The sequence below is a fragment of the Pseudophryne corroboree genome, chromosome 1, assembly GCF_028390025.1.
Source record: "Pseudophryne corroboree isolate aPseCor3 chromosome 1, aPseCor3.hap2, whole genome shotgun sequence".
Lineage (NCBI taxonomy): Eukaryota > Metazoa > Chordata > Amphibia > Anura > Myobatrachidae > Pseudophryne > Pseudophryne corroboree.
Genome location: NC_086444.1, coordinates 176,308,014 through 176,334,994, shown reverse-complemented (window position 1 = coordinate 176,334,994; position 26,981 = coordinate 176,308,014). Strand labels below are relative to the sequence as shown.

The 26,981-nt window shown below is 47.4% G+C and overlaps 1 protein-coding gene across 3 annotated transcripts in view; it reads right to left on the bottom strand.

Annotated features, from left to right (window-relative positions):
* RASGRF2 (Ras protein specific guanine nucleotide releasing factor 2) overlaps window positions 1–26,981 on the bottom strand; it is a 664,746-nt gene that overhangs the window by 268,811 nt on the left and 368,954 nt on the right. For all 3 annotated transcript variants that reach the window (XM_063963919.1, XM_063963920.1, XM_063963921.1), the window contains exons 3-4: window positions 23,346–23,493; window positions 1,161–1,250 (exon numbers count right to left, since the gene is read on the bottom strand). In XM_063963919.1, the coding sequence (XP_063819989.1) occupies window positions 1,161–1,250; window positions 23,346–23,493 (238 nt within the window). The remainder of the gene's footprint in view (window positions 1–1,160; window positions 1,251–23,345; window positions 23,494–26,981) is intronic.

Below are 26,981 nucleotides of genomic sequence, written 5' to 3'. Positions count from 1 at the left end.
GACCTCTTCTGTCTTCAGCATCTGCAAGGGGGCCGGCGGCGCGGCTCCGGTGACCATCCAGGCTGTACCTGTGATCGTCCCTCTGGAGCTTGATGTCCAGTAGCCAAGAAGCCAATCCATCCTGCACGCAGGCGAGTTGACTCCTTCTCCCCTCAGTCCCTCGCTGCAGTGATCCTGTTGCCAGCAGGAATCACTGTAACATAAAAAACCTAGCTAAACTTTCTCTAAGCAGCTCTTTAGGAGAGCCACCTAGATTGCACCCTTCTCGGCCGGGCACAAAAATCTAACTGGAGTCTGGAGGAGGGTCATAGGGGGAGGAGCCAGTGCACACCACCTGATCGGAAAAGCTTTACTTTTTGTGCCCTGTCTCCTGCGGAGCCGCTATTCCCCATGGTCCTTTCAGGAACCCCAGCATCCACTAGGACGATAGAGAAAATGTCTTTCCTACACAGTTCAGCGCGGCTCACTCACGCCAGTCATCTCGAGCTGCATTGCGTATTGAGGCTTGGTGTATAAGGACACATGTGTAATAAATGTACGGAAAGGAGCAAAAGGGATATGGATTGCATATGTTGTCATTCTGTTTATATGGGGTATCAGTATAACAATAATACACAACACACAATTTCTGCACTTGCTCTGTGCTATGTACACCTACCAAAACGTATTTATTTCCCACACGTATTTGATGTTCAATTTATCTCCCCAGTGTCAATGGTGAGAAGTCTTATGGAAATAACAGAGCTATACTGTACATAGGAGGCGTTAGTGTGTGAGAATATTGCAGGTGTCGATTACACTTCTACAGCTAGACAAAAACATGTAAATAATGTTTACTGCAGTATACTGACATGTGCAGGTATACGAGCGTCCATTTGGACCAAATCATAGGATTTCACAGCAGACGGTCCATAACAAATGAAAAACTAAGAGCAGTGAACACTTTTACTGCTTACATTAAATCCATTTGTGTTGCATGTACTGATTACACTGAATGTAATTTTATTAGCAAAAGATCTGGCTGAAGTATTCAAAACACAGCTGGCTGCTTAGTAAAACCATTACTTAACATTTGCAAGCTGATGCATTTAATTTAGGCACGGTGAGGCTCGTACAATGGCAGCGCTTTATTCCATGTGTGTCGCTTAGTGACAGATTACCTTCTTTATTTTCTTGATATCCGGGTCTTCCTCTTCGTGGTTGATGTGGTAAGGGCGCATTCGTTCCTTGGTTTTATTGAGGGCTACAATCTGATACAGAAAACATTCCGATGAGATGTTAAGCATTTACATGTCACATACGCTGGAGAACATATTACAATAAATGTAAACACATTTTTATTTCAGCATTTCCTGCAATGATAAGTTCTGTACAAGTAGGTTCTTTTTATATATATATTCTGTATTTAAGATGTACAAATTAAATATTTTGCACATACTCTACATCAAAGATAGACACAACTTATTTGTGTACGGTACATCCAAATTTCTACAAGTAGGCTCTACAGTGCTGTACATGTTGAGAGCCAAGGAATCAATATAATAGACTTAGGGCACGGTGTATGAAATCTAAAGACGACAAGGAGAGCCATTGCCTATAGCAACCAATAACATTCTAGCTGTCATTTATCTAGTACTCTGAATCTTATACACCTGTCTTATATAGAAGGGTTGATATACAGTATCTCCAACCTATTGTTTTATGTTTTTTAAGCATGGCATATAAACGGGATGCGGTCAGCATCCCGACGGTCTGGATGCCGGCAGTCAGGTGACCGACGCCGGAATCCCGACATCATAACGGAACCCCAACATCCCAAAGGTAAGTATTGGGATGACGGTTAGGGTTATGGTCCAGAGGGGGGCGGGGGATGTTACAGTTAGGCACTACAGGAAGGGGGGGGGGGGGTTTAGCCGTAGCAACAACCCCCTACAGTCTTATCACTAGCCGCCACCCCCTGTGGTTAGCCGTAGCTGCCACACACACTATCATAGCCCTAGCTGCCGCCCCAGGCGGGTTACGATTAGGAGAGGGGGCAGGGTAGGGGTACATTAATTACCCCGTCCCCTGACAGCATTCTAAAAGTCGGAATGACCAAGTCGGCCATGTGACCGTCGGCATCTCGACCACCGGCATTTGCTGTCATACCCATATAAACAAGTAATAGAGGTTAGAAAATTCTGCATTTTACATTGATACTAACAAGGGAACTTATAACTGCTGAAAGTACATGTTAGAGTTGTGGACAGAGCACCATAGAAACATAGCTTGGTGCAACTTTTGTATAATCCTGTAGTAATCAGGGATGCTCTGACATTCAAGAAAAGGCAGCAAAGTTCTTCCAGCACAGCAATGTCTAGCTAGTGGCCATGAAAAGGGCTATTCTGTGGCCACTATCCTTATCGAAATAATAACTTAAATCCCTGCAACCTGATAGGCAAAAATTGCAGTGATTTCATTGGTGAAACCTCCACAGCTCACCCAGGAGCCTACTGAACACCAAAGAAACAGTAGGTCAGACCCAGTGCCATTTCTTGCGGAGGGCGAGCCATGCAACAGCACGGGGCGCCCGCCGCAGCACTTCTTGAACACTTTAAAATCCCCCCTCCTCCCGAGTACCCAGCTCGGGGGGGCGGAGTTTCGTGGAATGATGCGGTGCGTCGTGACATCACGACGCAATCACGTTATTCCGCGAAACTCCGCCCCCCGAGCTGGGTACTCGGGAGGAGGGGGAGCCAAGCCGGCGGCGCCACAAAGAGGAAGGAGAGGCGGCGAAGAGCGGGAAGAACCGCTTCAACTGTAAGTCAGCCTCTACCTCTCTACCCCCCCCCCCCTGCCACCATGTATAAAAAGGGGACACTTGCCTGCCATAATGTGTTAAATGGGGACACCTGCCTGCCGTACTGTGTAAAATGGGGACGCCTGCCTGCCGTACTGTGTAAAATGGGGACACCTACCTGCCGTACTGTGTAAAATGGGGACACCTACCTGCCGTACTGTGTAAAATGGGGACACCTGCCTGCCGTACTGTGTAAAATGGAGACACTCGTCTGCCATAATGTGTAAAATGGGGACACTTGCCTGCCGTAACGTGTAAAATGGGGATTTAATGTATCAAGGGCATTGCGGTGTATGGCATAATATATATATATTTTTTTTTTCCTGTGCTCGCCGTGATCTGTCGGTGCAAGGTCAAAAACACGCCCATTTTACAGAGACCATGCCCCTTTTAGCGAGGCCACACCCCCTTTGCCTGGAGCGCGCGCCGTCGGCGTACACATACCTTACGCGCATTCTTAAATCTCGCACTGGGAGCCAAATTGGCTAGAAACAGCCCTGGTCAGACCTTATGTACTTATGGTTTTTTAAATAACTACAAAACGTGGTAAAAAAAACCTACATGTCAGTGGCGCACCCAGGGGGGGTTTCCGAGCACCCAGAAACCCCACTCCACCAAAAAAAAAAAAATAAGATTTTACTCACCGGTAAATCTATTTCTCGTAGTCCGTAGTGGATGCTGGGACTCCGTAAGGACCATGGGGAATAGCGGCTCCGCAGGAGACTGGGCACAACTAAAGAAAGCTTTAGGACTACCTGGTGTGCACTGGCTCCTCCCCCTATGACCCTCCTCCAGACCTCAGTTAGGATACTGTGCCCGGAAGAGCTGACACAATAAGGAAGGATTTTGAATCCCGGGTAAGACTCATACCAGCCACACCAATCACACCGTATAACTCGTGATACTATACCCAGTTAACAGTATGAATAATAACTGAGCCTCTCAACAGATGGCTCAACAATAACCCTTTAGTTAAACAATAACTATATACAAGTATTGCAGACAATCCGCACTTGGGATGGGCGCCCAGCATCCACTACGGACTACGAGAAATAGATTTACCGGTGAGTAAAATCTTATTTTCTCTGACGTCCTAAGTGGATGCTGGGACTCCGTAGGGACCATGGGGATTATACCAAAGCTCCCAAACGGGCGGGAGAGTGCGGATGACTCTGCAGCACCGAATGGGCAAACTCTAGGTCCTCCTCAGCCAGGGTGTCAAACTTGTAGAATTTAGCAAATGTGCTTGACCCCGACCAAGTAGCTGCTAGGCAAAGTTGTAGAGCCGAGACCCCTCGGGCAGCCGCCCAAGAAGAGCCCACCTTCCTTGTGGAATGGGCTTTCACTGATTTAGGATGCGACAGTCCAGCCGCAGAATGTGCAAGCTGAATCGTACTACAGATCCAGCGAGCAATAGTCTGCTGTGAAGCAGGAGCACCCAGCTTGTTGGGTGCATACAGGATAAACAACGAGTCAGTTTTCCTGACTCCAGCTGTCCTGGAAACATAGATTTTCAGGGCCCTGACTACGTCCAAACACTTGGAAGCCTCCAAGTCATTTGTAGCCGCAGGCACCACGATAGGTTGGTTCAGATGAAAAGCTGATACCACTTTGGGGAGAAACTGGGGACGAGTCCTCAATTCTGCCCTATCCATATGGAAAATCAGATAAGGGCTTTTACATGACAAAGCCGCCAATTCTGACACACGCCTGGCCGAAGCCAAGGCCAACAGCATGACCACTTTCCACGTGAGATATTTTAATTCCACGGTTTTAAGTGGCTCAAATCAATGTGACTTTAGGAAATCCAACACCACGTTGAGATCCCAAGGTGCCACTGGAGGCACAAAAGGAGGCTGAATATGCAGCACTCCCTTAACAAAAGTCTGAACTTCAGGTAGTGAAGCCAGTTCTCTCTGGAAGAAAATCGATAGAGCCGAAATCTGGACCTTAATGGAACCCAATTTTAGGCCCATAGTCACCACTGACTGTAGGAAGTGCAGAAAACGGCCCAGCTGAAATTCCTCCGTTGGGGCCTTCCTGGCCTCACACCACGCAACATATTTTCGCCAAATGCGGTGATAATGGTTTGCGGTCACTTCTTTCCTAGCTTTAATCAGCGTAGGAATGACTTCCTCCGGAATGCCCTTTTCCTTCAGGATCCGGTGTTCAACCGCCATGCCGTCAAAAGCAGCCGCGGTAAGTCTTGGAACAGACAGGGCCCCTGCTGCAGCAGGTCCTGTCTGAGCGGCAGAGGACATGGGTCCTCTGAGATCATTTCTTGAAGTTCCGGGTACCAAGCTCTTCTTGGCCAATCCGGAACAATGAGTATAGTTCTTACTCCTCTTTTTCTTATTATCCTCAGTACCTTGGGTATGAGAGGAAGAGGAGGGAACACATAAACCGACTGGTACACCCACGGTGTCACCAGAGCGTCCACAGCTATCGCCTGAGGGTCCCTTGACCTGGCGCAATATCTTTTTAGCTTTTTGTTGAGGCGGGACGCCATCATGTCCACCTGTGGCATTTCCCAATGGTGTACAATCATTTGGAAGACTTCTGGATGAAATCCCCACTCTCCCGGGTGGAAGTCGTGCCAGCTGAGAAAGTCTGCTTCCCAGTTGTCCACTACGGAAATGAACACTGTTGACAGTGCTAACACATGATTTTCCGCCCATCGGAAAATCCTTGTGGCTTCTGCCATCGCCATCCTGCTTCTTGTGCCGCCCTGTTGGTATACATGGGCGACCGCCGTGATGTTGTCTGACTGGATCAGCACCGGCTGGTGTTGAAGCAGGGGTCTAGCCTAACTTAGGGCATTTTAAATGGCCCTTAGTTCCAGAATATTTATGTGTAGGGAAGTCTCCTGACTCGACCATAGTCCTTGAAAGTTTCTTCCCTGTGTGACTGCCCCCCAGCCTCGAAGGCCGGCATCCGTAGTCACCAGGACCCAGTCCTGTATGCCGAATCTGCGGCCCTCTAGAAGATGAGCACTCTGCAGCCACCACAACAGCGACACCCTGGCCCTTGGAGACAGGGTTATCAGCCGATGCATCTGAAAATGCGACCCGGACCTTGTCCAACAGATCCCACTGGAAGATCCTTGCATGGAACCTGCCGAATGGAATTTCTTCGTAAGAAGCTACCATCTTACCCAGGATTTGCGTGCATTGATGCACCGACACCTGTATTTGTTTTAGGAGGCCTCTGACTAGAGATGACAACTCCTTGGCCTTCTCTTCCGGGAGAAACACTTTTTCCTGTTCTGTGTCCAGAACCATACCCAGGAACAGTAGACGCGTCGTAGGAACCAGCTGCGACTTTGGAATATTCAGAATCCAGCCATGCTGTTGTAGCACTTCCCAAGATAGTGCTACTCCGACCAAGAACTGCTCCCTGGACCTCGCCTTTATAAGGAGATCGTCCAAGTAGGGATAACTATAACTCCCTTTTTTTTATTTTTGAAGGAGTATCATCATTTTGGCCATTACCTTGGTAAATACCCTCGGTGCCGGGGACAGACCAACGGCAACGTCTGGAATTGGTAATGACAGTCCTGTACCACAATCCTGAGGTACTCCTGGTGAGGAGGGTAAATGGGGACATGCAGGTAAGCATCCTTGATGTCCAGTGATACCATGTAATCCCCTTCTTCCAGGCTTGCAATAACCGCCCTGAGCGATTCCATTTTGAACTTGAACCTTCGTATATAAGTGTTCAAGGATTTCAATTTTAGAATGGGTCTCACCGAACCGACTGGTTTCGGTACCACAAACATTGTGGAATAGTAACCCCGGCCTTGTTGAAGGAGGGGTACGTTGATTATCCCCAGCTGGAAGTACAGCTTGTGAATTGCCGCCAGTACTACCTCCCCTTTCTCCGAGGGCAGCAAGCAAGGCTGATTTGAGGTAACGGCGAGGGGGAGTCGCCTCAAACTCCAGCTTGTATCCCTGTGATACTACTTGCAGAACCCAGGGATCCACCTGTGAGCGAGCCCACTGGTCGCTGAAGTTCCCGAAACGCGCCCCCACCGCACCTGGCTCCACCTGTGGAGCCCCAGCGTCATGCGGCGGACTCAGAGGAAGCGGGGGAAGATTTTTGATCCTGGGAACTGGCTGTCTGGTGCAGCTTTTTTCCCTCTTCCCTTGACTCTGTGCAGAAAGGAAGCGCCTTTGACCCGCTTGTATTTCTGAAGCCGAAAGGGCTGTACCTGATAATACAGTGCTTTCTTAGGCTGTGAGGAAACCTGAGGTAAAAAAAAATTCTTCCCAGCTGTTGCTGTGGATACAAGGTCCCAGAGACCATCCCCAACAATTCCTCACCCTTATAAGGCAGATGTGCCTTTTAAAGTCAGCATCACCTGTCCACTGCCGGGTCCCTAATACCCTCCTGGCAGAATGGACATTGCATTAATTCTGGATGCCAGCCGGCAAATATCCCTCTGTGCATCCCTCATATATGACTACGTCTTTAATATGCTCTATGGTTAGCCAAATAGTATCCCTGTCCTGACAGGGTAACAGACCCCGCTGCAGCAGCACTATCCATGCTGAGGCAATTGCAGGTCTCAGTATAGTACCTGAGTGTGTATATACAAACTTCAGGATAGCCTCCTGTTTTTTATCAGCAGGCTCCTTCAAAGTGGCCGTATCCTAAGACGGCAGTGCCACCTTTTTTGACAAACGTGTAAGCGCCTTATCCACCCTAGGGGATATCTCCCAACGTGACCTATCCTCTGGCGGGAAAGGGTACGCCATCAGTAACTTTTAGAAATTAACAGTTTCTTATCGGGGGAACCCACGCCTCTTCACACACTTCATTCACTCATCTGTTGGGGGAACAAAACACTGGTTGCTTTTTCTCCCCAAACATAAAACCCCTGTTTTGTGGTACTCGGGTTAATGTCAGAAATGTGTAATACATTTTTCATTGCCGAGCTCATGCAACGGATGTTCCTAGTGGATTGTGTATATGTCTCAACCTCGTCGACACTGAAGTCAGACTCCGTGTCGACATCTGTGTCTGCCATCTGAGGTAGCGGGCGTTTTTTGAGCCCCTGATGGCCTTTGAGACGCCTGGGCAGGCGCGGGCTGAAAAGCCGGCTGTCCCACAGCTGTTACGTCATCCAGCCTTTTATGTAAGGAGTTGACACTGTCGGTTAATACCTTCCACCTATCCATCCACTCTGGTGTCGGCCCCACAGGGGGCGACATCACATTTATCGGCATCTGCTCCGCCTTCCACGTAACCTTCCTCATCAAACATGTCGACACAGCCGTACCGACACACCGCACACACACAGGGAATGCTCTGACTGAGGACAGGACACCACAAAGTCCTTTGGGGAGACAGAGAGAGAGTATGCCAGCACACACCAAAGCGCTATATAATACAGGGATTCACACTTCCCACAGTGATTTTTCCCTTATAGCTGCTATAATACACAATTTTTCGCCTAAATTTTGTCCCCCCCCCTCTCTTTTTAACCCTTTGAGCCTGAAAACTACAGGGGAGAGCCTGGGGAGCTGTCTTCCAGCTGCACTGTGAAGAGAAAATGGCGCCAGTGTGCTGAGGGAGATAGCCCCGCCCCTTTTTCGGTTGACTTTCTCCCGCTTTTTATGGATCTCTGGCAGGGGTATTTTTCACATATATAGCCTCTAGGACTATATATTGTGATTAATATGCCAGCCAAGGTGTTAATATTGCTGCTCAGGGCGGCGCCCCCCCCACCCCCAGCGCCCTGCACCCATCAGTGAGGTGTGCATGAGGAGCAATGGCGCACAGCTGCAGTGCTGTGCGCTACCTTGTTGAAGACCGAAGTCTTCTGCCGCCGATTTTCAGGACCATCTTCATGCTTCTGGCTCTGTAAGGGAGACGGCGGCGTGGCTCCGGGACCGAACGATCGAGGTCGGGTCCTGTGTTCGATCCCTCTGGAGCTAATGGTGTCCAGTAGCCTAAGAAGCCCAAACTAGCTCCAATCAGGTAGGTTCGCTTCTTCTCCCCTTAGTCCCTCGTAGCAGTGAGTCTGTTGCCAGCAGATCTCACTGAAAATAAAAAACCTAAAATATACTTTCTTTTCTAGGAGCTCAGGAGAGCCCCTAGTGTGCATTCAGCTCAGCCGGGCACAAGATTCTAACTGAGGTCTGGAGGAGGGTCATAGGGGGAGGAGCCAGTGCACACCAGGTAGTCCTAAAGCTTTCTTTAGTTGTGCCCAGTCTCCTGCGGAGCCGCTATTCCCCATGGTCCTTACGGAGTCCCAGCATCCACTTAGGACGTCAGAGAAAATTTATTATTATTATTATTATTTTTTTTAATGGGAGCATGAGTATTATTAATGGCTGTCTAGCGTCCTCTGCAGCCTGCTGTCTTCCTGGTGGCACTTGCAAGTGCTTAATAAAAGTTTACTTTATTTTAATTATAGTACATATACAGTATATCCATGTGCATACACAGATACACATGTATATACATACTGTACATACTGTACATATAAACACACACACAGATATATGTGTATATATACATGTACTGTAAGTATATATATATAATAAGAATTTACTCACCGGTAATTCTATTTCTCGTAGTCCGTAGTGGATGCTGGGGACTCCGTAAGGACCATGGGGATTAGCGGCTCCGCAGGAGACTGGGCACAACTATAAAGAAAGCTTTATACTACTGGTGTGCACTGGCTCCTCCCACTAAGACCCTCCTCCAGACTTCAGTTAGGATACTGTGCCCGGAAGAGCTGACACAATAAGGAAGGATTTTGAATCCCGGGTAAGACTCATACCAGCCACACCAATCACACCGTATAACTCGTGATACAATACCCAGTTAACAGTATGATAACAACTGAGCCTCTCAACAGATGGCTCAACAATAACCCATTAGTTAAGCAATAACTATATACAAGTATTGCAGACAATCCGCACTTGGGATGTGCGCCCAGCATCCACTACAGACTACGAGAAATAGAATTACCGGTGAGTAAATTCTTATTTTCTCTAACGTCCTAAGTGGATGCTGGGGACTCCGTAAGGACCATGGGGATTATACCAAAGCTCCCAAACGGGCGGGAGAGTGCGGATGACTCTGCAGCACTGAATGGGCAAACTCTAGGTCCTCCTCAGCCAGGGTGTCAAACTTGTAGAATTTAGCAAACGTGTTCGACCCCGACCAAGTAGCTGCTCGGCAAAGTTGAAGAGCCGAGACCCCTCGGGCAGCCGCCCAAGAAGAGCCCACCTTCCTCGTGGAATGGGCTTTCACTGATTTAGGATGCGGCAGTCCAGCCGCAGAATGTGCAAGCTGAATCGTACTACAGATCCAGCGAGCAATAGTCTGCTTTGAAGCAGGTGCACCCAACTTGTTGGGCGCATACAGGATAAAGAGCAAGTCAGTCTTTCTGACTCCAGCTGTCCTGGAAACATAGATTTTCAGGGCCCTGACTACGTCCAAACACTTGGAAGCCTCCAAGTCATTTGTAGCCGCAGGCACCACGATAGGTTGGTTCAGATGAAAAGCTGATACCACTTTGGGGAGAAACTGGGGACGAGTCCTCAATTCTGCCCTATCCATATGGAAAATCAGATAAGGGCTTTTACATGACAAAGCCGCCAATTCTGATACACGCCTGGCCGAAGCTAAGGCCAACAACATGACCACTTTCCACGTGAGATATTTCAAATCCACGGTTTTCAGTGGCTCAAACCAATGTGACTTTAGGAAATCCAACACCACGTTGAGATCCCAAGGTGCCACTGGAGGCACAAAAGGGGGCTGAATATGCTGCACTTTCTTAACAAAAGTCTGAACTTCAGGTAGTGAAGCCAGTTCTCTCTGGAAGAAAATCGATAGAGCCGAAATCTGGACCTTAATGGAACCCAATTTAAGGCCCATAGTCACCCCTGACTGTAGGAAGTGCAGGAAACGGCCCAGCTGAAATTCCTCCATTGGGGCCTTCCTGGCCTCACACCACGCAACATATTTTCGCCATATGCGGTGATAATGGTTTGCGGTTACTTCTTTCCCAGCTTTAATCAGCGTAGGAATGACTTCCTCCGGAATGCCCTTTTCCTTCAGGATCCGGTGTTCAACCGCCATGCCGTCAAACGCAGCCGCGGTAAGTCTTGGAACAGACAGGGCCCCTGCTGCAGCAGGTCTTGTCTGAGCGGTAGAGGCCATGGGTCCTCTGAGATCATTTCTTGAAGTTCCGGGTACCAAGCTTTTCTTGGCCAATCCGGAACAATGAGTATAGTTCTTACTCCTCTTCTCCTTATTATCCTCAGTACCTTTGGTATGAGAGGTAGAGGAGGGATCACATAAACCGACCGGTACACCCACGTTGTCACTAGGGCGTCCACAGCTATCGCCTGCGGGTCCCTTGACCTGGCGCAGTACTTTTCTAGCTTTTTGTTGAGGCGGGACGCCATCATGTCCACCTGTGGCCTTTCCCAACAGTTTACAATCATTTGAAAGACTTCTGGATGAAGTCCTCACTCTCCCGGGTGGAGGTCGTGCCTGCTGAGGAAGTCTGCTTCCCAGTTGTCCACTCCCGGAATGAACACTGCTGACAGTGCTAACACGTGATTTTCCGTCCATCGGAGAATCCTTGTGGCTTCTGCCATTGCTGTCTTGCTTCTCGTGCCGCCCTGTCGGTTTACATGGGCGACCGCCGTGATGTTGTCTGACTGGATCAGTACCGGCTGGTTTTGAAGCAGGGTTTTTGCCTGACTTAGGGCATTGTAAATGGCCCTCCGTTCCAGAATATTTATGTGCAGGGAAGTCTCCTGACTTGACCATAGTCCTTGGAAGTTTCTTCCCTGTGTGACTGCCCCCCAGCCTCGAAGGCTGGCATTCGTGGTCACCAGGACCCAGTCCTGTATGCCGAATCTGCGGCCCTCTTGAAGATGAGCACTCTGCAGCCACCACAGCAGAGACACCCTTGTCCTTGGAGACAGGGTTATCAGCCGATGCATCTGAAGATGCGACCCGGACCACTTGTCCAACAGGTCCCCCTGAAAGGTTCTTGCATGAAACCTGCCGAATGGAATTGCTTCGTAGGAAGCTATCATCTTTCCCAGGATCCGCGTGCAGTGATGCACCGACACCTGTTTTGGTTTTAGGAGGCCTCTGACTAGAGATGACAGCTCCTTGGCATTCTCCTCCGGGAGAAACACATTTTTCTGTTCTGTGTCCAGAACCATCCCCAGGAACAGTAGGCGTGTGGTAGGAACCAGCTGTGACTTTGGAATGTTTAGAATCCAGCCGTGCAGTTGTAGCACCTCCCGAGATAGTGCTACCCCGACCAACAACTGCTCTCTGGACCTCGCCTTTATCAGGAGATCGTCCAAGTACGGGATAATTAAAACTCCCTTCTTTCGAAGGAGTATCATCATTTCGGCCATTACCTTGGTAAAGACCCTCGGAGCCGTGGATAGACCGAACGGCAACGTCTGGAATTGGTAATGACAATCCTGTACCACAAATCTGAGGTACTCCTGGTGAGGATGGTAAATGGGGACATGCAGGTAAGCATCCTTGATGTCCAGTGATACCATGTAATCCCCCTCGTCCAGGCTTGCAATAACCGCCCTGAGCGATTCCATCTTGAACTTGAATTTTTTTATATATGTGTTCAAGGATTTCAAATTTAAAATGGGTCTCACCGAACCGTCCGGTTTCGGTACCACAAACATTGTGGAATAGTAACCCCATCCTTGTTGAAGTAGGGGTACCTTTACTATCACTTGTTGTGAATACAGCTTGTGAATTGCCTGTAACACTGCCTCCCTGCCTGAGGGAGTGGTTGGCAAGGCAGATTTGAGGAAACGGCGGGGGGGAGACGTCTCGAATTCCAGCTTGTACCCCTGAGATACTATCTGAAAAATCCAGGGATCCACTCGTGAGCGAGCCCACTGATTGCTGAAATATTTGAGACGGGCCCCCACCGTACCTGACTCCGCCTGTGGAGCTCCAGCGTCATGCTGTGGACTTAGAGGAAGCGGGGGAGGACTTTTGCTCCTGGGAACTGGCTGTATGCTGCAGCTTTTTTCCCCTACCTCTGCCTCTGGGCAGAAAAGACGCGCCTTTAACCCGCTTGCCCCTATTGGGCCGAAAGGACTGTACCCGATAATACGGTGCTTTCTTTGGCTGTGAGGGAACATGGGGTAAAAATGTAGACTTCCCAGCTGTTGCTGTGGAAACGAGGTCCGAGAGACCATCCCCGAACAACTCCTCACCCTTATAAGGCAGAACTTCCATGTGCCTTTTGGAATCTGCATCACCTGTCCACTGCCGAGTCCATAACCCTCTCCTGGCAGAAATGGACATTGCACTAATTTTTGATGCCAGCCGGCAAATATCCCTCTGTGCATCCCTCATTTATAAAAGTGCGTCTTTTATATGCTCTACGGTTAGCAATATAGTGTCCCTGTCTAGGGTATCAATATTTTCTGACAGGGAATCTGACCATGCAGCTGCAGCACTGCACATCCATGCTGAAGCAATAGCTGGTCTCAGTATAACACCTGTGTGTGTATATATAGATTTCAGGATAGCCTCCTGCTTTCTATCAGCAGATTCCTTCAGGGCGGCCGTATCCGGAGACGGTAGTGCCACCTTCTTTGACAAGCGTGTGAGCGCTTTATCCACTCTAGGGGATGTTTCCCAACGTGACCTATCCTCTGGCGGGAAAGGGTACGCCATTAGTAACCTCTTAGAAATTACCAGCTTCTTATCAGGGGAAGCCCACGCTTCTTCACACACTTCATTTAACTCCTCAGATGGAGGAAAAGCTACTGGTAGTTTTTTCTCTCCAAACATAATACCCTTTTTTGTGGTACCGGGGGTAACATCAGGAATGTGCAACACATTTTTCATTGCCTCAATCATGTAACGTGTGGCCCTACTGGAAGTTACATTAGTCTCATCGTCGTCGACACTGGAGTCAGTATCCGTGTCGACATCTGTGTCTGCCATCTGAGGTAGCGGGCGTTTTAGAGCCCCTGATGGCTTTTGAGACGCCTGGGCAGGCACAGGCTGAGAAGCCGGCTGTCCCACATTTGGTATGTCGTCAAACCTTTTATGCAAGGAGTCGACACTGTCACGTAATTCCTTCCACAGCACCATCCACTCAGGTGACATCACATTTACAGGCATCTGCTCCGCCTCCACATAAGCCTCCTCATCAAACATGTCGACACAGCCGTACCGACACACCGCAAACACACAGGGAATGCTCTGACAGAGGACAGGACCCCACAAAGCCCTTTGGGGAGACAGAGAGAGTATGCCAGCACACACCAGAGCGCTATATAACACAGGGATCCCACTATAAATGAGTGTTTTCCCTTATAGCTGCTTTTTATATATATATATATATATATATATATATATCCTGCGCCTAAATTTAGTGCCCTCCCTCTCTTTTTTACCCTTCTGTAGCTTGTCAGACTGCAGGGGAGAGCCAGGGAGCTTCCTTCCAGCGGAGCTGTGAGGGAAAAATGGCGCCAGTGTGCTGAGGGAGATGGCCCCGCCCCTTTTCCGGCTGACTTCTCCCGCTTTTTCTGGAATACTGGCAGGGGTATTTTTACATCTATATAGCCTCTAGGACTATATATGATGTAGATTTGCCAGCCAAGGTGTCATATATTGCCCTCAGGGCGTCCCCCCCCCCCAGCGCCCTGCACCCATCAGTGACCGGAGTGTGAGGTGTACATGAGGAGCAATGGCGCACAGCTGCAGTGCTGTGCGCTACCTTGGTGAAGACCGAAGTCTTCTGCCGCCGATTTTCCGGACCTCTTCATGCTTCTGGCTCTGTAAGGGGAACGGCGGCGCGGCTCCGGGAACGAACACCAAGGTCGGGTCCTGCGGTCGATCCCTCTGGAGCTAATGGTGTCCAGTAGCCTAAGAAGCCCAAACTACCACCTGTTAGGTAGGTTCGCTTCTTCTCCCCTTAGTCCCTCGCTGCAGTGAGTCTGTTGCCAGCAGATCTCACGTAAAATAAAAAACCTAAATATACTTTCTTTCTAGGAGCTCAGGAGAGCCCCTAGTGTGCATCCAGCTCAGCCGGGCACAAGAATCTAACTGAAGTCTGGAGGAGGGTCTTAGTGGGAGGAGCCAGTGCACACCAGTAGTCTAAAGCTTTCTTTATAGTTGTGCCCAGTCTCCTGCGGAGCCGCTAATCCCCATGGTCCTTACGGAGTCCCCAGCATCCACTTAGGACGTTAGAGAAATATATATATATATATATATATATATATATATATATATGCATGTTTAATATGCTATGTATATGTGTATATGTATATATATATATAATTATTTTATTTATTTTATATATGTGTATATACGGTATACATATGTGTAGATATATATATATATATATATATATATATATACACACACACACACAGACACACTAGTTTTACGGACCCAGCATATACTGGGTCACCTCAGTCCCCACCCCCGTGATTGGCTCCACCCAGTTCTGGAACCCCCCATGCAAATCCTGCGTTTGCCACTGCATGTATATACATACAATGCACAGTTACCAGCTGTCCCTAGCATTCAGGGTTTTACATGCAGAAGCTGTGTGTGGAAATCATTACCCCTGGAAATGTCCTCATGTTTTATACTATCCATCACCACACTACAATCACTCTTTCTCTGCATGTTACATGTAAATGTTATTATTAGCTTTGCTTTCTATTAGATTATGCTATAATCTACTCTTATTCCCTAGGCTGTATAAATCAATGGTAAAATTGTAAAAAATCCACTACACTTACATGACATAATTTGTGTTTGATTACAACAAGACAGAATCCGGTGTAATCTGCTCAGATACTGTACATTTGTATTTATTTATTTATTAACAGTTTCTTATATAGCGCAGCAAATTCCGTTGCGCTTTACAACTGGACAAAACTGGGTAAAAACAAACAGTCATAGAGGTAGGAGGGCCCTTTGGGGGGACACCAAAAAGTGGTGTGAACTGTGGTCACACAAAGTTACACAACCAAGTTATATGTTATCATCTCATAGACAAACATGAAGGGGGTGGTTTGTGGGGAGTTAAGTTACCTGGAAACCCCCCTTTTCCTCAGCCTGGCCAGAGGCCAAAACTTGCTGCATGCGGAACAGAAATGCTGCACATGCCCAGTGGCAGCAGATTCTCCTTCCTATTCTGCTGTGTGAGAGGATCTGAGAGCTGCAACAGCACACCGATCTGGAGAGACTAGGGAGCAGCTGGTGAGCAGCTTACCATGATCATTGGCCCTGGGTATGCCTGAAGTACTACGGGGCTCACTCAGGTGCGGTTGTTCTTGCTGCTGCTGCTGTTGCTATCTTTTACTGTATGCAATTGCGATTATATGCTAATATGTGAAGAAAATAACCTTAGCATAGGGATGCCCAGTGCTGTCACATTCCGTCCAACAGCGTATCTTTGCCGATACATCGGTACCATTGTTGCAAATCAAGTCATGTTGGAGAGTCTGAGTGCCTACAAAGACGCACAGAGCGAGATGCTCTCCCGAAATGCAGAGCGCTCTCCAGAAGCAAGTAAGATTGCAACTGCTAATTTAGGCACGCCCAGAAAACATCTGAACAGTCATGACACGCCTGCGTTTACCCGACCACTTCCCATTCCCACCGCCAAACCCTGTCTTCCTGTCACTCACTTTGCAACTAATTCCTCGTTAAGACCACAATCGCATTCACTTGCTGCACATGCGCAATGCAACTTAGATGCATGCGCAGTAAGAAAACATCGACCGATGTGCGTACAGTAGCCGCTTTACGACCACACCTGGATCAGCCTCCATATTACATACACTGCAATTTGTATGGGGCAGACTATAGCTAATGTGCTATGTCCTGCAACAGTAAATAGCAAGGTGCCTGGTTGGTTGGACAAAGTGGAAGTGACCCTTTATATCTGGTTATAATTGTCACCAGTGTATTTTCGAAAAGTTTTTTGCAGTTTCTGAGTAGGTCTGAACTTACTCAGCCCTTGCGATCACTTCAGCCTGTCCAGTCACGGAATTGACGTCAGACACCCGCCCTGCAAACGCCTGGACACGCCTGCGTTTTCCCTACCACTCCCAGAAAACGGTTAGTTGACACCCATAAACGCCTTCTTCCTGTAAATCTCCTTGCGATCGACTGTGCAAATGGATTCGTCGCTAGAAGCATTGCACAGCAACGATGCTGTTTGTACCCGTAAGACGCGCATACGCATGCGCAGTAGTAACATGATCGCTGCGCTGCGAAAAACGGCAGCGAGCGATCAACTCGGAATGAGGGCCCATATCCCTTACAGATTGTAAACTCAAATTAGCAGGGCCCTCTCCCCATTTGCCCTCCCTACGGAATTGCTCACTGTAATTATGTATCTACAGTATGTGAACTGATATACTGTCCATGTATCCTGTTGTCAGTTCTTTCCCCTTGTACAAAGTTACGGAACCCTTGTGGAGGCTTAGAAATAAAAGATAATAATGATAATATTTTGGACTACGCTAGTCCCCAGCCTATCCATTTGCTAAGAACCAATGACATGACTGAGCTACTGTCTGACTAAAGGTGGGTACATACTGGTAGATATATCTGCCGATCAATTGATATATCTGCCCGTACACACACAGCGACGCGCCAATATATCGGGGCCGACACGATACGTCTGTGAACGACTGAGTTCACAGACGTATCGGCCGTACACACTGGCCGACGGACCCGCGATATATCGTCCGTTCAAGAGAACGGGCGATATATCGGCCAGTGTGTACCTTAATATGCATGAGGTCTGACTCATAATCATGAAGTACTGGTGCCCACTGAACTGACAAGTCACATCCATATAAATATTAGCACAAAATGTCTGCCTCTGCTCCTTTGCTTTGGTTTTTTGTTTTGTTTTTTCTCTTTTTGTTTTATGCCATTATGGTACGTTCTTTTAGGTTATTACTTTTTTTTTAAACAAAAAAAAAAAAACAGCAGTATCTCGTACATTGGGCCTAATTCAGACCTGATCGTAGCCCTGCAAAATTTTGCAGTGCTACGATCAGGCACACTGACATGCGGGGGGACGTCCAGCACTGGGCTAGTCTGCCCCGCATGTAAGGCCCGCCTCCCCCCCCCTTCCCCACAGACGTACAAAAGCATCGCACAGTGGCGATGCTTTTGCACTTCAGGAGTAACTCCTGGACAGCGCAGCTTTTGCGTGCTGGCCGGGAGCTACTCGTTGCTGCCCGGGTCGCAGCGGCTGCGTGTGATGCGTTGGCCGGACCGTGCCCACAAAACGGCGGCCAAACGCCGGCCCCTCCCGCCCAGCGAGCGCCTCTGCCTGTCAATCAGGCAGAGGCGATCGCTAGCAACGACAGCCGTTGGCTGTCAGCCATGCGCACGCACTTCTGACCTGAGCGCTGCGATGAACGGTGGCGTGCGATAAGGTCAGAATGACCCCCATTGTCCATACATGGGACACACCATTAGAACATGTCCTATACATACATTTATCCCATATAGCAGAAGCTGCCGTTGCTGTCACACAAATCTGTTGATTTGAATGTTTTAACACCATTAATCTCTTAATCGCTATCCTCAGGGGTTGCCATGGCAATTTAGTGTGCACAAGCCTCAGGGGAGTAATCCATTTTGATCTCATGACTGGGAAACATACTATTCCAGCTGCTAATATCTCCTGAACAGTGATCCAAAAAAATAGTAAAGACACAAAAAGGCATACACGTCTTATCAGAAAATCTCAGGTGAAATCTAATTTCTCTGTTGTCATTTTAAAGCAATGTAACATGCATCCTACATCTACAATACATGTATGCAAATGACTGTTTGCTTAATATATTTCTTTAGGCAAAATTTCTGAAACGTACCCAAAAGGGAAGCAATGAACAAGATTCCCACTGGAAACTTTGCCTCGAACTTCAATTAGCTTTAATGCAATGTGGTAAATCAGGTCCAACCACAACACAGATTAAAGAAATCAATCAAAGTACACAATCCTTGCAGCTTCTACCAAATTTCCCTAAAACAGCAGGATTTTCATAATGTCTTTTTTTTTCTTTGATGATTATAATATATATTTTTTATTCTTTCATTTTTTGTAATTTTGTGCAAACCATTACAAATTCTCTCAGGGCCATTATTCTTAAAGCATACAGTGCAATAGAAAAAAAAAATGTAGAGGCAAACAACAAGGACACACTGATGTATAAGAGTTGCTTAAGAAAAACAACTCGGTAAGCTATTGTCCAGGCGGCTACGTTCCTTTTCATTCCCTTTAAATATTCACGTAGACCTTCAGTGTAGATGTACAGTAATGGCTTCCAATGCCCAGCACGTAGATCCGCCAACAGGTGCCTGGATTATAGAATTCTCTGCTCCTATTTTTCTCTTAAGTACATTGGAGCCCTGTTGGTCTTTTAAATGGTTTGTCTGGACAGATGCATTGCACAACAATTTGAGGTAAATGAATTGAAAGAGAAATGCACATTTCCCCTCGCAATTTTTACATTATTAATTTATTAATGGTGATGCAGAGATTTACAGAAAATACTTCAGTACCTCACATCGGTGCTTGCAATCTACATCCCCCATCACATGGACACATATACACTAGGGTTTTTGGGGGTCATTCCGACCCGATCACTCGCTGCAGTTTATTGCAGCGCAGCGATCGGGTCAGAATTGCGCAGGCCAAAGGGCGTCGTTCAGTAGCGATCGCCTCTGCCTGATTGACAGGCAGAGGCGGTCGCAGGGCGGGAGGGGGCTGGACGGCGGCATGACCGGACCATTGGGCGGGCGGGCGGGCCGCAGCGGCTGCGTGACGTCTCACGCAGCCGCTGCGGCCAGTGGCAGCGACGATCAACTCCCGGCCAGCCGCAGGAGCTGTGCTGGCCGGGAGTTACTCCACAAATACAAAAGAATCGCCGCTGTGTGATGCTTTTTAATTTGTGCGGGGGGGGCACTGACATGCGGGGCAAACTAGCCCTGTTCTGGGCGTCCCCTTGCATGTCAAGGAAGATGATCGGAGCTGTGCCAAATTTAGCACAGCTACGATCAACTCGGAATGACCCCCTTTGTTTTTTATTGTCAGAAGTAATTTAACCTACTGTACAGTACCAGTATGTTTTTGTTGTGGGGGAGGAAAGTGGATTACCCAGAGGAGACCCATGCAAACACAGGGAGAATACACTAACTCCACCCAGGGAATGCATTCTATTTGTCGGCTGTCAGGATACCGGCTGTCAGGAGACCGACGACAGAATCCCAACACCTGGTGAAGTACCAGCGGTCGGACTACCGCCCGCCGGCCGAAATCCCCACTCGGGTGGACCACCAGGCCCTGACCACCGGGATCCTGACAGCCGGGATATCATACCGAATACCCACCCAGCACTGGTTTGAATGGAATCCATGACCCCAGTCCTGTAATGCATCAAAGCTAGCCACCACAAAGGGCACTGGAGCTGCCTTTACACTGGTATTCAGTGTCCTCCCCAACCTTTATTGCTGGTACGGTCTGTAAGGAAAAATTCCCCTACCGCCAAGAACTGTTGCGCAACTTTCATATAAAATGGTCTGCACGACGCAACTTATTGGCTGTGTCACTGACCTCATCACAGTGCCGGGCGGCATCAGTCTGCAGGGCACAGCAGATACCTCCCCTGATATAAAATTAAGTGTGTGGTTGCCGGCGGGAACAGTCGTCAGTGGACAGCGAGAGAGTGACTACCTGTGTCCACTCTCTGCATTTCAGCAGCCACATGTTCGTTACAGGGGGTCTTCTGTGTTGCCAGCAAATGGGCAGTATCTGGGGAGCCCTTAATAAATGTACTGTATTTGTGTCCAAAAAGATAAAAGTGGGCAGTACCTGGGCTGCTCTAAGAGGATTTTCTACTCTAAACCAAATTAAAAACCTGTTTAAGGAATCGCAGTGTTCTTTGGTACTTTTTGTTATGGATCTTTTGGTAAAGTTTCATAGCATAGTCCTCACAACAGGTTAGTTTATTATTGGAGGCAATCTCTCATGTACTATAAACAGGTCTACTACGATATCCCGGCTGTCGGGATCCCCGCGCCCAGCATACCGGCGCCGGGATCCTGACCGCTGGTATGCCGGAGGTAGGATAAGTGCAAAAGAGCCCCTTGCGTGCTTGTTGCGCTCACCACGCTGCGGGCAGCCTATTTATTCTCCCTCCAGGGGTGTCGTGGACACCCCAAGAGGAAGAATAGTTGTCGGGATCCCAACGGTCAGGATCCCCGCGCCAGTATGCTGAGCGCCAGGATCCCAACAGCCAGGATATCGAATGCTTCTCCTTTATACTACTATTTTGCCTGTGCAAACACCTTCTACTAATGCTCTGTAATCAGTGACTTGATATGTGGCTCTTTGCTAAGTCAAAAACCAGTAAAAAGCCCCTGAAAAAAAAAAAACACACAGTACTATGGGTTCTTACACCCTGGTTATGGTTGTCACTGGGCCAGAGTATCAAGTGGCCAGTTAGAAGGGCATGGCATATGTGACCCTTGGAATTTCCAAGGATGTACGTTGTTGTGATGTGAATTATGTGACAGGGGGACAGTTAGCTATCCTGACTAAGGTCATGGCCATAATGAGGGCCGGCTCCAGGCCTACTAGCACCATGAACGAGAAAATTTTAAGCAAATCCCCCCCCCCCCCCCCAAATGAATGCGCTGAAAGTGGGCGTGGTCTCACAATTTTATATTATGATATCAAACTATAAATATATAATCACATCCCCGTCTACACATGCATACACACAGTTAGCAGCCTTACACACAATGCCCATAGTGTGCTCCTTGCACATAATGTCCCCAGTATAGTGTCAGATACACATAATGTTCCAGTATAGAGCCAGATACACATAATGTCCCCAGTATAGTGCCAGATACACATAATGTCCCCAGTATAGTGCCAGATACACATAATGTCCCCAGTATAGTGCCAGATACACATAATGTCCCCAGTATAGTGTCAGATACACATAATGTTCCAGTATAGAGCCAGATACACATAAAACCTCAGACTCCCAGTCATGCCTGAACCTAGTCTTGCTATTGTTATTACCCTTTGGCTATTACCTTACCTTTCTTTTCTATTCTATTGTTCTAGCTCCCACAGCTTAGCAAGCAAGCTCTCATTCCAGCTGCACTGTGTACAGCAGCACTATCACCCACTGTTTCTCCTCTGTTGTTGCTGAGATTAAGATCCTGCTTTGAGGGTTAACTCTTTGTGTGCCATTTCCTCATTAGCTATAAGCCTTCTTGTATATTCTCCAGTCAATAATTTTAAAGTCTCCAGCCAATTGTATAAGCCCCTACTGCTTGAAGTTTAAAATCTAGTGGCATCCTAAGTACCTGTGTGTGCGTAATACACTAAGGGAACAACAAGGTCTCATACAATTGTGCTATAAAGGAAATGGGACATTTTTCCAGCCCCTGATCACTGAATTTAAATTTTGTGAAGAACAAAGTAAGTTACATATGCTGCAAGTTAATACGTTTGCAAACACAGTGTATGCAGCTATTATGTGGACAACACCAGTATCAATGACAATTGTTGGTAAAGTACATCAGTAGATGTCTTTGGTTCCTAGTGAATAAAAAGGCTATGCTGGTTCAATCCATGGCTGCTTTCACTACTTGCAGATAGCATGTACAAATGATTGGTAATCCAGTCCATTAGGTTTATAACTCGGGTGGGGGGGATTTAAAAAAGGTTAATTTTGATCAATCAATGTTGTACTTCCATGGCCAAAACACATATTTATTAATATTTAAGAATAATTATTACAAAATAAATCACCTGTTTGCAAATGTGTGTCTCGGCCCCTGAAACCCAACATCAATTGAGATTAATCTAAAATAGATGAAAAATCAATCAAAATCGACCTTTAGTAAATTTAACCCTGGTTGTCTGATAAACACATTATAATATACACTGACCGTCTTAATCAAAACAGCATCATAGGAATGCAATCTAAATGACCTCTCAGCTGGAAATAATGGCCATGGACGATTTTCACAGATTTTAAGAAATTTGCTTTAAAGAGCCAGGACTGGTGATGTCCTGTACATTATAGGAAAAGTACATTTTCTTTAATCTATATAATAATCGGCCGTGGCCTTCCCTTTCTCCAATATGTGCAGTGGGAGTTGGTGGAATGTACCGCAGACATGCAACCCCCACACCAACTGGACAGACCACCTGAAAAGCAAGACCACATCACAAGGTACACTGAGTAAATATAACGGGGAAAGATGGGGTGTGGAGTTAAGCAGCCCCTGTCCATTTACTAGTCAATACTAATTGCATTTGCTATTTGTCATACTTTATGTTTTTCAGATATTTAGCGTTTACATTTTTAAGTTTTGTTTTTATTTTCAAGCTTAATTATATTACTTCCTAAAATGATGAAGTATAAAAATATTAAATAAACACGCACTTTCACTAGACAAATACCTCTGATTTCAGCCTTTCAATTTCAGTGTCTTGATCTTCAAGCTGTTGTCGCAGTTGATTAGCTGCAATTTTCTCTGTTTCTACAATTTGTACCAAGTGAATATACTTCTGCATCAAAACCTCTCTCTCTATCAGAATGTCTGAATAGCTGAAAATAGAAAAACATTCCATTAGTTATAGTTCTCCATTCATGATAAAGTACTGTTTACGTAGGCTGCGGATCTCCAGCAGGGCGAGCTAGTGCAGGCCTGCTCTCTGGTGATATTTAAATAAGCAGCTACGTGCTTTATATCATTGTAAATTCAAGGTCAACTCTGGCAGAAGCCTTGTAGTGTTGACACTGTCCTGAAAGGATGAAAATGACATGGAATTACCAATGCCGGTACCGTCTTTACAAAGACATCACTGGAAACATGGGTGGTCATTCCGAGTTGATCGCTCGCTGACGATTTTTTCGCAGCGCAGCGATCAAGTGAAAAAACGGCAATTCTGTGCATGCGCATGGTACGCAGCGCGCATGCGCTAAGTACTTTCACACAAAACTGTGTCGTTTTACCCAAGCTCGAGCGACGTTTTTCAGTCGCTCGAGTGATCGTAGTATGATTGACAGGAAGTGGGTGTTTCTGGGCGGCAACTCTGCGTTTTCAGGGAGTGTGCTAAAAAACGCAGGCGTGCCAGGCAAAAACGCAGGAGTGGCTGGCCGAACGCAGGGCGTGTTTGTCACGTCAAACCAGGAACTAAACTGACTGCATTCATCGCAAGATAGGAGTAGGTCTGGAGCTACTCAGAAACGGCATGAAATTTTTTAGTAGCAATTCTGCTACTCTTTCGTTCGCACTTCTGCTAAGCTAAGATACACTCCCAGAGGGCCGCGGCCTAGCGTGTGCACTGCTGTTAAAAGCAGCTAGCGAACGATCAACTTGGAATGAGGGCAATGGTGCAGTGGGTAAGGGAGGAAGGGACCAAAGGGCAAAACCAGCAGGCGTGAAGCAATTCACGTCATTATATAGTGGATAGGTGGGGTCATATGATGTGGTTTGTGGAATCAGGTCCTACAGTACTCACAACTGTGCCATAACACGAATCGGGTCCTTGAGCAACAGAGGTGGAGCTTGATGATGAGGATAATGTCATCAAGACTCAGCCAACTGCATATGAAAGAGGAGTAGGAGCACCGGGTACCAATGTGTGCCACTGCTCTGCGGCAGTGCACACGCAGTTTAGCTGTTGCTGATGTAACAGCTGCCTCCGCCCTTGCAGAACTATGGAGTTGAGCCCCCTGCACACACCTCTGCACATTCCAAGTGGTTAAGAAGAGGGACCAACTGGAAAGAGGTCTGGCCGGCAGTGACAGGAGAGCATCAGGCAGGGCCTCAGTGAGTCTGTGACATACCAGCTCAAACTGTAAAGATCCAGGGAATCCCCCTACCTCCCAGTGGACAGCAAAGGGGCCCCTCCAGAAGTACCCCCAGCCAGTAGCATAGCCAGAACTTTGTGGGCCCTACAGAAACATTTTGAAGGGGCCTCTGTCCCAATATTTCTAAAGAGACACCTCTCTGTGGCAGTTGTTCATTGTATGAATCCTTCAGAAGTGATGCTTCAAGAGCCACGCCATCAAAGCCAGTCTGGCCAGTGCACTAGTTCATTTACTTTACTATAGTAGTGTCTTAGTTAATGTTATGCCCTATAGTACTTCCCCATGTTTATTTTATGAATCATAGTATGTCACATTGTAGGGCTGCCAGTACACATTATGCAATACAGTACCCCTAATTCACCTTACTATATACTGTACAGTGTCCTCAGTTCATAAGCCATATTAAAGTGCACACAGTTCATATTAGGCCACACTATAGTGCCTTCCCCTCATATTGTGCCACATTACAGTGCTCCAATTCATATTACTGTATGTAACATTATAATGCACTCCAGTTAATTTTACACCACAGTACAATGAGCAGGTCCAGTGGTGGAACTAGATATATTGTAGACCGAAAGGCACAAGTTTGTAAGGGCCCCAATGGTGTAAAAAGGAGATTTATGGTAGACTTACCATTGTTAAATCTCTTTCTGTGAGGTACAGTTGGATCTTGATCCGAGGCACCAACAGGCTAAAGATTTGACTGTTCCCAGGATGCACTGCACTGCCCCCTCTATAGCCCCGCCTCCAAGCACTGGAGCTCAGTTATGTTAACCAGTCCAATGAAGTAGCAGGCAAGAGAGACAGTAGATGTCAGTCACATAGAACCACATTCTCACAACAGGAGAAGGGACTAGCGGCTGATGCCATACAAACCCAAAGAAGCTAAGTGCATCAGGGTGGGCGCCCTGTGGAATCCAATGTACCTCGCAGAAAGAGATTTAACAATGGTAAGTCTACCATAAATCTGCTTTTCTGCAGCGGAATACACTGGGGTTCCACAGGGAATAACATCGGGGATGTCCTAAAGCAGTTCCTCATGGGAGGGGACGAACTGTAGTGGGCACAAGAACCCAGCGTCCAAAGGAAGCATACTGGGAGGCGGAAGTATCAAAGACATAGAACCTAATGAACGTGTTCACTGAGGACCATGTAGCCGCCTTGCACAATTGTTCTGTAGAAGCGCCACGGCGGGCTGCACAAGAAGGTCCAACCGACCGAGTAGAATGGGCCGTGATAGCAGCAGGAGCTGGGAGCCCAGCCTGCGCATAAGCTTGTGCAATCACCATTCTAATACATCTGGCCAAGGTCTGCTTATTCGCAGGCCAGCCACGTTTGTGAAAACCAAAAAGTACAAAAAGGGAATCTGACCTTCGGATAGAGGCAGTCCTTTCTACATAAATACCACATCCAAAGATCTTTCTTTGGAGGACAAACCAGAAGAGATGAAGGCTGGAACCACAATCTCCTGGTTAAGGTGAAAAGATGATAACACCTTAGGTAAATAACGAGGGCGAGTTCGAAGAACTGCACGGTCACGGTGAAAAATCAGAAAGGGTGGACAACAGGACAAGGCACCTAAGTCCGACACCCTCCTAGCAGAGGCAATAGCAAACAGAAACACGCCCTTAAGCGTAAGGCATTTAAGGTCCACAGACTCAAGAGGTTCAAATGGAGACTCTTGCAGGGCATTTAAGACGACAGACAGATCCCATGGAGCCACAGGAGGGACATAGGGAGGCTGAATCCTTAGAACGCCCTGAGTGAAAGTGTGAACATCAGGAAGAGACGCAATTTTCCTCTGAAACCACACCGACAAGGCAGATATATGAACCTTGAGGGTGGCCAGAAGAAGCCCAAGTCTAGGCCTTGTTGTAGAAAAGCCAAAAGTCTGGAAGTTTTGAAAATATATGCATCATAATTCTTAGCAGCACACCATGTGAAGTAAGAATTCCTGACCCTGTCATAAATCTGAGCCAAAGCAGGTTTACAGGCTTTAAACATAGTTTGAATGACCGCCTCGGAGAATCCTTTTGTTCTCAGGAGTGATGCTTCAAGAGCCACACCGTCAAAGCCAGTCTGGCCAGTTCCGGGTAGACACAGGGGCCCTGAACGAGGGGGTCTGGGCGTTGAGGAAGTAGAAGAGGACGCTCTATCAAGAGACCCTGCAGGTCTGAGAACTAATGCCGTCTGGGCCACGCCGGAACGATTAGACG